Raw genomic sequence first — 12,088 nt, 5'->3', positions numbered from 1 at the left:
TTCTCATCCCTTCCTACTTGTATTCATGCAGGATGAATGAATATCCCAAGTATATGCACTATTTGCTAACTGTGACAATTGATTTCATTCTGTGGCACTGTGCTTACTTCATATTTTAAATCCATTTTATGATATAAACAGCTATCAAGCTACCAAACACTTGCTAGCATTATGCTCTTTCCCCCTTTGGAACAGTTTTTAAGCAAACGAAGTTACTGAGGGATTTATTTAAACTGAAGAGGACTGAGTTTTGCTATACATTTTCATTCAGTTCCCATAGCAACAATTCAAATCACACAATCTGTCTCTAAATTACTTTTTATTAGAATTCAACTTTATGTATCTGTTGAAACTGAATAAAGTCAAATAATGGCCTTGAGGAAAAAAACTACCACAACTAACTGGCTATAAATATAGCTTTATAAACACAAGCTAATTTAGATTTAACTTATATCTAAGCCTTAAAGCAGCAACTATGCCTCTACTGTAAACAATAAGAATGACCTAAATGCATACAAATGTTTGCATGTGAATAAAACTCCTTCGTAGGTAAGAGATATTACTTAAATTATGAACTGATTACAAAGAAAAAAATCCAGCTTTATTTCACTTATGTGCATCTTATTCCAAAAAGCATTCGAACTTGAGGTGTAAAAGTTAAAATGAGAAATCTACAAGGAAGGATAAAGACTAGAGTGGGAGGGAAGGAATATTTCAAAGGACTTAATTTAAAAGACATTAACCTAATACCATCCTAGGTCTGTATAGTACTGCCCTGTCACACAATCTTTTTCACTTGAAGAAATTTGACATCATAAACTAGAAACATTTCCCAGGAACAGTTATACCACAGGGAGAATAATATTCATAAAAGTTGTGCTTCTGCCTGAGGGCTTTTGCTCACTCACATAGGTAGCTACTGTGTGGAACAGAATAAATCTAAATGATGATGATGATGGTGTCATTTAATGTCCAGGTTGATACTGTGTATCAATCACTGTTTTATTGGTACTATGTACCAATCACCATTTTAAGTGCTGAACTTCTATTAACTCACTTAATCCTTGCTTAAGCTTATGAAATAGGTAGAATTAATCTTCCCAATAGTTATAAACATCTGTTCTTGTAATTTTTTCCCCAATTTCTATTTCTGTAGTGCAAGATTCCTAAAGTACTGGTCAATCCCTTCACATATGAACCAACTCAATGGAAGGATGGGGAATGGAAGACAGGGTAGACAAAAATATCTCTTAAATGTTGACAAAATCAGTAACATGGATAATAACATATGTGTATGTGAATATTCACGTTCTTTCCTCTCTCAGAAGATGTATTGCCCTAAATGAAGCATTTAAAGCAAAAATCTTCCATCACTACCCAGGTATGAAAACCCCTACATGGCAAAATGGTCACTCCTTAAAAATCCACACACCTATGCTGCCCAAATCCTTCTACTATTTGATGGTGGAGGCTGGTCCTAACAGCATGCTCTCAACATGCCCTGATTTTCTTGCTGTCCTAGATCAACTTGTATCCATTATTCTCTAGCCTTCTGAATCAGAACTCCCTGGGATTTATTTTCAGCACAGAATTTGCTACAATCAATAGGAACATCTTTCTAGGTAGCTAAACATACTTCTTACATATAGTCAGATTTATCCTTAATAAATAGCCTCCCTCTTCCATATCTTCGTATCTTCTGTACTAGCACTGCACCAATACACTATCACCAACTTCCATCAGTGAGTAAGGGGATAATTTCTGAAATTCATCCATATGCTACAAGGTAAACTGTCTAGGGGAAATCTGCTTTTTAAAGTAGCAGACTGAAAATCTTGAATGAAACAGTTCTAAAATACTGCTCTGCTTCTTAGTGGCTGTGATAATTTAAGGCCCACCTTATAAATCCAGGAGAAATATTACTTGGGGTTTTTCCCTCAGACATCAATGAAAATATGACACACTAGACAGCGAACCTGAACCTCAAGACATATAGCAGAGCCATGGGAAAACAGCAACATGCAGACGAGCCTGCAACAATAAAGAATAAGGCAAGCGCATATGCCTTCCTGCTTTTTTAAAAATACATACCATGGTATAATTGTGAGCCACTTTATGCAAATCTGTACAACCTTGAGCATCAGCAAAAGAACGGATTCCAAGACAGTTGGATGGGTGAAGCTGTTTCATTAAAAACTTACAGCATGCTTCTACAACCTGTGAAAGCTGAAGAAGGCAAGCTGTAGATAACAGGCACTCAATATTATCTTCTTTTAATTCCAGGCGGCCTTAATGATAAAAAGAAATTCCATTAACTATGGAACTATATTAACTTTGGTTTATAAGGTAATTGATGCAAACAATAATAATTCTAAGAGCTCATGACATGCATTCCAGATATAGATGATTTAAGACATTCCAAAAAGAATAAAAGGACTAAATGTGAAAAATAAGCTACCAGTGCTTTGTGACATCTACTAAAATAAAAAATGAATAGCTTGTTTCCAGAATTTTCAAAGAATGATTAGTAATAATGCAAAAAGTGAAAAACATTGTATAATTCATCAAATTATTACATTAACATGTAAAAATATCATTCAAAAGCTTAATTATAATAACCACTTTAAAGGTTCTAATATAGAGATTTTATCTACAGAGGTACCACCAAGGGTGGTGATTATAACAGCAGAACTATTAACTGTGGTAGGCTTAATAAAGGCAGAAATCTGAAATCTCATAACACAACTTACATCTAAGAGGTTTTAAATTCATTGTATTTTCAGATTTATTACCTGTATATGCATACTGAATCAAGGACCATAGGGAATTTGGTTCTACACCTTCCATTTTTATTTCTTCTTGTCTTGCTTCCCTGACATCACTAGTAAACATGGCAGCAAAATAATCTGAGACAGAGGAGAGCACCAATCTAAGAGCACATCAGAAGAAAAAAAATCAGTGACGACATCAAAGCTGATGTTCAGTAGTAAACACTTGGCTTTCTTTCCTCCTCTTTCTTCTATTGTTTAAAACACTTTGTTACCCATAGAAAGTGTCTGGTACTAAGAAATGCATTTTAAGTTTGATAAATTGCTTTATGCTCTAGTCACTTCCTTTGTTTTTTCCTTTTGTGTCTTTTTTAACTTTTAATTTTGTATCGGAGTATAGCTGATTAACAACACTGTGAGAGGTTTCAGGTAGATAGCAAAGGGACTCAGCCATACATATACATGTATCCATTCTCCCCTAAACCCCCCTCCCATCCAGGTTGCCACATAACCTCTAGCAGAGCTCCATGTGCTATACAGAAGGCCCTTGTTGGTTATCCATTTTAAATACAGCAGTGTGTACATGGTGAGCTCAAGCTCCCTACCTTCTAGTCTCTTCCTTGAATAATAAATTTCTATTACTGAGAGTTTTCTGCCGATGTAAATGATTTACTCATTCACTACTCAAATATCCCTTTTTATCATCCTGAAAAAAAGCTGTAATATTATTTCAACTAATGATACATAAAATGCAGGAAAAAATGTAAAGGTTCTTCGGCTTATCGTTTTTTAAAACAACCTAAGGTTTTTTTTTTTTTTTTTAATTATATAAGTAGTAAATACATGGGAGATATCTGACACTGGTTTTAGCAGGTTATCTTTAACTTTTATGATTTTTAAATTATTAGAGTATACTATAATGTTTATATTTTGTTATAGAATTATAGTATCTTTGTTACCACAAAAGTATATTTTGTATCTTTTTATAATAATACATTATTATATAATAGGTATGTCTCTGTCCAAATTATTGATAGTCACATATATGCAAAAATAGATTTTAAGTGGTGGCACTAGTGGTAAAGAACCCGCCTGCCAATGCTGGAGATGCTGGAGATTCAGGTTTGATCTCTGGGTTGGAAAGATCTCTTGGAGGAGGAATGGCTACCCACTCCAGTATTCTTGTTAGGAGAATCCATGAACAGAGGAACCTGGTGGGATATAGTCCATGCGGTTGCAAAGAGATCTAGATACTTTGAGACGTAGTGGTGTGAAAACTAGACAAAAGATCCCTTCTTTTATGGAGTCACAGTCTACAAGAAGACAACAATACACAGCAGAAGTAAATTCTAAATTATGGCAAGAAGTGATAAGTGCCACGGGGAAGAATGTAGGGTAAGAGCAAATGGGGAGTTGGTTTAAATAGGTGGTCTCACTGGAAGGTGACACTTGAGATAAAATTTGAAGGAGGTGCAGGAATTAGTTATACAGGTGTTTGGGAACAGCATTCAGGCAGAAGAGTAGCCAGGGCAAACATCAAAAGGCAGAAGCGGCATCCCTACCACATGCAGGGAACAACGAGGGGGTCAGAGCGGCTGAAGCAGAGTGAGTAAGATGGTGGGCAGCATGATAAAGAAGTAACAGCAAGCTAGGTCACAGAAGCCACGGGGAAGACATGGGGTTTCACGCTGCAACGTGAGGAAGCATTAGAAAGTTTGATCAGAGGAGCGACCACATCTGAGTACCACTTTACTGGGTCACTCAGGCAGCTGTGTAGAAAACAGAATGTAGGGAAAAGAGTGAAAACAGGGAGATGGGTTAGGAGTTTCTTGCACGAGTAATCTAAGTGAGATGATGGTGTCTTACACAGGTGTTGCAGGTAAGGTATTGAGTTCTGTTTTGGAAACAGGAAATTTGAAATGCCTCTAGAAATTCTGGTTGAAATATCTCTAATAAACCCACACTCACAACATGGACTTTTGGTCACAACATATAGTGGCATCTCAATAAATGAATGCTGATTCAGGCATTAAAGACTATAAGACCAAGCCCATGCTTCCTAATTTTACTTTCACTTTAGAAGGTTTAACAAAACTTTTGGGACACAGTGTTAATTAGTTTTGAAAGGTATTAAAAAAAAAAAGCCTCTGGGATCATAATGGTGATTAACACTGAACAATTAAATATGGAATTATTAGGAGAAAAATTTTTCTTTATTAAACAGTTTCCATTTCCTTTTCTTACAACAAAAAGTAACACCTCATTACTGTTAAATGCTTTTATTCCCTAGCACTACTGCCTTTCATATTTTCTGGAGGTCAGCAAACAGAAGTTGGGATGTGCTCAGTCGCTCAGTCATGTTCAACCCTTTGCAGCCCCAAAGACTGTAGCCTGACGGGACCCTCTGTCTATGGAATTTCCAGGCAATACTGGAGTGGGTTGCCATTTCCTACTCCAAGAAGGTGGGATAGAGTTGGCTATTTTAAAACTCAACAGTTTTGCCACTTCATTCTACCAATTTGTTTCTAAATAATCACCACTTTAATTTCCATTGAGTTTACCGAAAGTTACACAACAGATAAAATTAGGTGGGGTGTGACTTAAATAGTAGCTGAAAACTATGCCAAATTATTACACACTGCGTGCTCACAAAGAGTCAGACACAACTAAAGCGACTGAGCACGCAGTGTGTAATAATTTCATATGCGCTGTTTTCTTTGCAGAAAGTCCATGAAATATACTCCTTTACCAAAACACTCCACTGAATAATCAATTAGAACAAGTTACCTCAACATACATTACTAAATGATCGAGGAAGTATTTCACACATATAGGAATTTAGAAAACAATTACCTGTGAGCTGGAATTCTGCGATCACCAGCAACTAAAATTACATCACATAACTGTTTGTGTCTCAAATAATTTTCCATCTTTTTGAATGTTTGTTCAGCATGATTAAGGGCTTGGAAAAATTCATCGGATGAACATGGCTCCATAGTATGGGAGGATGATAATGTCTGACTACTATTGGAAGTCCTGAAAAGAAAGAGAACACATGTTTTGAAACATTATGAACACATTAAAAATATCTTTCCTATTAAGTCCTTTTAAAGCCTTCAAATGTAACAGAATAATACCAGTCAATATTAATGTGCAATCATCTATCATTTTTGCCTTCTAAAATCAATGATAGATCAAATCATCTGTGTTTCTTACAAACACTGTGAGTAAATGTGGTACCTTCTAGCTAACAGCTATATAACACATATTCTTTGACTGTCCTTGAGGTCTCTTCTCTGGTCAGTATGACATCTCTGCTGAAGAAGTGCCAGACTATATTCATACTGACAGCCACAGTTCCAACATTATATTTAAGGGTAGAGGAGATCACTTTTCGAAGGCAGGAAAACAATTAAACTATTTTGCAGATATAAATCCAAGGTATCCTTTATTTAAAAATGGGTTATGTTTCACAGTTCATTTTAAGACAACTGTTTATAATACAAAATATATGATCATAAACACAGTATTGTAAATAATTCATTTGATTTTAGATAGTATCTAAAAATTATTTGAAATTTCCAAATTATGTGAAGAGTACGATGAGTTCAATATTTTTATGGTTTCCTGATGGAAAAAGTGAAAAGGTTGAGACTAAGAATGAAATCCTAAATCCACCCCTTTCCTCCTTCCCCCTAAGATCCCTTCCCCAAGATTATCTGAATCAAGTAATCAACATCCCATGGTTATGTAACCACAAAACCACCAACGGGGCCATAACTTAGTTCTCATTTCTCATAAGATCTACTTTTAAGGATATTATGATTCTGATAAATGCGCTGTTGAATCAAGCCTCGCTATATCTTGAGAACTTTCTTAATATAAATATCTAATAACCTTATCAAAGTCTTTGACTCTTTTATAATAAGGGGAATTGAAGCCAAGGAGATTAACTGCTTTGCCAAAAGTCAGAGAGTTTGATCATGGCAGAAATAGGGCCGTTGCAGAGAAATCTGTGTGTTCACCAAAACCCTTTTTCTCCTGAGAATATAGCTAGACTGCGTTTCCCAGCCATTTTTGCAGATGGGTGTGGTCTTATAGTGGAAATGAACTGTGTCACCTCCCAGCTAAAGTGGCCAAGAGCAGGTGTGTATCTCCCATTCTTTCTTTCTCTAACCATGAGGACCGAGGACTTAAATGGAGGAAGAGGCAAAATACACACAAGTGTTTATAACAAGGATTATATATACAGATTCTACTCATAAGAATTCTCATGTTGATTCAGATGTATCAGTTTTGAAAGTTAGCAGGGCCATGAATAATAAGTCTCTCTACCTAAAGGTTCTTAGACGGTAGCTGTGAATAATGATAATAGAAGCAAAATACAGATTATCTAGAAAGTATTTATTGCACATTATGGATATTATCGGTGTAATGACTTGGGAACCCTAGTATACAATACTCTACTTTACATTTAAGATCATTAGAATAAAAACATATGGAGTATTGCATAACTGTATGTTGCCTATATAAATAAATGGGAATTAGAAACTATTTTAAAATCTAGGGTAAAATGTAATATAAGCAAAAACAAATAGTTGACTTTGATGAATACCAACTTGAAGATTTAAAGCATTTCTAAATAAAATGTAGTTTTCTATTGTCAAAATACTGACAAATGATTATGAGGACTAGTGATCTAAGGATGAGGGAAGATTAGAATACCTAATTGTGTGTGTGTATGTGTGACAGCACAGCATGGCATGCGGGGTCTTAGTTCTGATCCCCTGCAGTGGAAGTGTGGAATCTTAACCACTGGACTGCCAGGGAAGTCTCTGAATATCTGATTTTATAAGCCCAAATTCTTTCAAGAATAAGAACACATGAAGTAAAGTTGGGGGGTGCTCCTATATTTTGCATCACATTTCTCATACTTTATAATAAATTCTCAGTAATGACTGGACAATGAATTAGCTGGGTGTTTTTTGAGTGATGAATTGCCATCATCAAAACACACATTAATGTTTAATTCTGAAAGAACAACAAAACTTTATAATACTGCTGCTGCTAAGTCGCTTCAGTCGTGTCCGACTCTGTGTGACCCCCTAGACGGCAGCCCACCAGGCTCCCCTGTCCCTGGGATTCTCCAGGCAAGAACACTGGAGTGGGTTGCCATTTCCTTCTCCAATGCATGAAAGTGAAAAGTGAAAGTGAAGTTGCTCAGTTGTGTCCGACTCTTAGCGACCCCATGGACTGCAGCCCACCAGGCTCCTCTGTCCATGGGATTTTCCAGGCAAGAGTAGTGGAGTGGGGTGCCATTGCCTTCTCCATTATAATACTAACATCACTAAGTTATTACAGGCTAGCTTTGATGTTGGTATAAGTCCAATTAATAAAGGGACCATCTCTTTTCTTGTCAAGAACTTTCAAGGTGTTTAGTTCTTCAGTCTGAGACATGAATCAGGATAACCTGGAAAGCATTTCAGTTTCTGTGCTCAAGGTCTCATTCCTTACGATTGATTCAGCAGGTCTGAAGTGAGACCTGAACATTGTATTTTTCAAAGCCTTACAGGTGATCCTAACACATCGTGGATTAAAGGCCACCAATAGACTTCAGAGAAGAGATGCATACATTATACAAGTCAGCATGTGATGAATGTACAGATTCAAAAACACTGATATATGTAATAGATACTTCAAACATGTAAACTGAATTTCTTTGAATATTTTAAATGAACTAGTAGAACTTAATAGAATACTTGTTATTTTCAAAATGAACATAATGGTAAAACATTAAAATTGTTTAAATACATACACATTAACAAAAAACTATTTGTGCTTCTAAACATTTTTAACTTAATTTGCTTTCAAGTCTTCATTTGCTATCATGTGTTAAACATGCCATTTCAATGATGTGTTGAACATGTTATTTCAATGCGACAATTAATTCAGAGATTTCTGGGTATAGCAATCATTCCCACAGCTTCAGATGAAGGATCAAAAGAAGTACAGGCTTCTGATTTGTGTCTGTGGAAGACTGAAGCCATCCATTCACAAAAGGAACAAGAAAGAGGTAGGAACAGAGCTAATCACACGTGAAAACCTGCACAGCTTTCCAACATTTCTTGTTCGAGGAAATTTGGGGTCTTGTACATACAATGTTAATAATCTAAGAATTTACTTAAAAAAGAATTTACTGCATATCCATACAACTATAGAACCCTAGCCATTAGAACCATTATATACAGAATCTTTGTATCCAGAAAGAACCTATGCGGTCATTTAATTCAACCCCCTTACTCTGCAGATGAGAACATTTTGAGGCCCAGAACAGCACAAAGAGATCAACAAAGGACATATAGGCAGCTGGATACAAAGCCAGGACCTGAAGGCATTCAGAATGTTGGTCAAACCACTCACAAAGGAATGGAAATTTTTGCTAACCTCTGCCCGAAGCATCAGTGAGTGCAAAGACTAAAGGTTTGAAGGGAGAATGATAGAACAAAATGAATGAGGATAATTTAACTAGAAGACTACACTAGAATTAAAGATCTTAGACAAAAGTCTACTACTGTGTTACTGCCCCTTAGCTAGGTATAAGAGAAAAGGAGTCTCAAGTTTCTATGTGTAGAGATAACATCTCTATCTCTGGCTAATCAAATGTTTTTAATAGTGTGGGTCTGTGTAGTTTATATAGTGTCAGTATTGTTACTATTACCATTTTTTTTCCTATTATGTGCTTTGGTTTCAAGGTGTGAACTGGAGAGGTATGGTGTATGATTAAGAGTATTTTAGGAAGGTTCTAGAGCTGTGCTATCCAATACAGTAGCTACTAGCCCCATGTGGCTATTTTAATTAAAATAAAAATTCACTTATTTAGTTGAACCAATCATATTTCAAATGCTCAAATAGCCTCATGGGGCTAGTGGCTGCCAGATTGGACAGTGCAGATACAGAACGTTTCTGTCATTGCAGAAATTGCTTTCTATTGCATAGTGCTGATTTGACTCTGTCACCACGTATCTGGACAAGTATTTAACCTCTCTAAGTTTTACTTCCAACAGCAATACAGATAAGTAATACATAATACTTTATTTTAGAGGATCTTTCATGGGAAGACTATTAAATGAAGTAATGAATGCATAGCCCTAGCATAGAATAAATATACACTCAAGGTAAATCAACTCCTATAGTAGAGCCTCGCTTTTCAAAGACCAATGGAAAGACCTGTAATCTCAGTCTTTTGTCTTACACATTGTTGTTCCTTTGGCTGTCTTCCTAAAAAATGATCCCTAGCATTATTAATTTTTATAACTAAATTTCCTAATTCCTGATTAAAATGACCTTTAAAGAAAGCTGAGTGCTGAAGAATTGATGCTTTTGAACTGTGATGTTGGAGAAGACTCTTGAGAGTCCCTTGGACTGCAAGGAGATCCAACCAGTCAATCCTAAAGGAAATCAGTCCTGAATATTCATTGGAAGGAATGCTGAAGCTGATCCTGAAGCTGAAACTCCAATACTTTGGCCACCTGATATGAAGAACCGACTCACTGGAAAAGACCCTAATGCTGGGAAAAACTGAACGCGGGAGGAAAAAGGGAGGACAGATGAGATGATTGGATGGCATCACTGATGCCATGGACAGGAGTTTGAGTAGGCTCCGGGAGTTGGTGATGAACAGGGAAGCCTGGCGTGCTGCAGAACATGGGGTCGCAGTCAGACACGGTTGAGTGACTGAACTGACTTAACCCGCCCAGTAGACATCCTAACCCATAATATAAACATCTGGGAATAGGCTATTTATGGAGCATTTAAAACACATCTGTCTATGAGTTCTACTTTATCTCTGCATGGTAACAGAGGAAAATATCTAACATTTCTGCTTAGTTTTATTTCTTTGATGTTACTAAGATGGTAAGTCTTATTTCAAAGAACTGCATCACGAGATCATTCAAATCTTTTATAACAGACATTCAATATAGAATAATGAACTCTATATTGCTGGATATTTCCAGGTCACAGGGAAACATTTAATTTCTAGCTTACTGTTCCTCTGCAGTAGGCAATCAATTTATAAGTCAGAAAAATGCCTAAACATAGAAAAGAGGCAAGTATCAAACAAATCAAGTCACCAACTATGTAAGATGAAGCACTGCACCAGTTGTTAAAACTGTGGGGATGCAAAGAAGATATGATTTTTTTTTTCAGTGAAGGGACTTGGAATTTGAGGAGCTGAGTTTTATGAAGTAGAAAAAAAGTAAATAGCAAGAATAATCACTTGCAATTCTTCAGATTTCACATGTGTGCACACACACAGTATGCACTACAGCCAAAACTACCTCTTTATTACAAATTATTTAGATTTCTTCACTTTCATCACCAGAACTTGCATTAGGCTTTCTTTTTTTTTGTATTTATTTATTTGCTATGCTGGGTCTTAGCTGTAGCATGCAGGAATTTTAGTTGTGGCATGTGGGATCTAGTTCCCTGACCAGGGATGGAACCCGGGCCCCCTGCATTGAGAGCTCTGAGTCTTTGTCAGTGGACCACGGGGGAAGTACTTGCATTAGGCTTTCTTAATGGAGTAATTTTTTCAAAAGAAGTTTTAAGAATCACTTCCCAAGGATTATACACTATATGATTTTGAGTAGAAAACAAAGCTGCATTGAAACTCTATTCATGGTCTGTCTGGCTCACTCCCTAGGTAAGTGATTTATTCCTAGACACCTGCCTCAGCTTTTGGCATTCAGAATTCATGCCTTTGCCAACGTGCAAATGACTGTATAATGAATCTTTTGGCATCTTTTGCACATATTCAAAGTCACAAATGTAAAATAAGAATGTAAATTGCTTAGTATAGGCTAGCAGTCTCTAAAAGAATTTTATGCATATCCTTTACAGTATACTTTTAAGCATGTGCCCCAATAGACATTTGACTTTATAAAAGATATACATATATCATACAATTATTTATATTATAAAACAAAAGAGATTTAAAAGAAAAAATGTAAATAAATACATTCCAGTTATCCATATTGTAGCATTCCTCCAACAAATCATCTTGTACATTCCCAACTGGAATGTAACTGGTATCAGAATACAAAGAAAGTAAAGATCAGCATGGGCTAGTGTCTGGAAAGGCAACAAGTAACAGGTGAGATCTGATTACTGAAACTCTTAAGAGTTTAGATGAGTAACCTGGAGTTTAGATGAGTAACGAGGAAGAGGAATTGGAGTCATCTCTTTTAAGGTGAGGACAAGGCAAGGTGCATACAGAGAAATGACAAGAGGCAAAGAAAAAGACCTTCACCTCTTCCCTT

General features: G+C 36.2%; 1 protein-coding gene across 1 annotated transcript in view; it reads right to left on the bottom strand.

The window, feature by feature from the left end:
- The window catches only part of LOC128049504 (WD repeat-containing protein 19), a 169,530-nt gene that overhangs the window by 143,678 nt on the left and 13,764 nt on the right, over positions 1–12,088 (bottom strand). Inside the window, exons 3-5 of the mRNA XM_052641755.1 lie at positions 5,622–5,804; positions 2,793–2,929; positions 2,092–2,288 (exon numbers count right to left, since the gene is read on the bottom strand). Coding sequence (XP_052497715.1) covers positions 2,092–2,288; positions 2,793–2,929; positions 5,622–5,804 — 517 coding nt within the window. The remainder of the gene's footprint in view (positions 1–2,091; positions 2,289–2,792; positions 2,930–5,621; positions 5,805–12,088) is intronic.

Source organism: Budorcas taxicolor, chromosome 6, assembly GCF_023091745.1.
Source record: "Budorcas taxicolor isolate Tak-1 chromosome 6, Takin1.1, whole genome shotgun sequence".
In the NCBI taxonomy this organism is placed as follows: Eukaryota; Metazoa; Chordata; class Mammalia; order Artiodactyla; family Bovidae; genus Budorcas; species Budorcas taxicolor.
The sequence above is the reverse complement of the archived record's forward strand: the minus strand, read 5'-3'. Positions and strand labels throughout refer to the sequence as shown.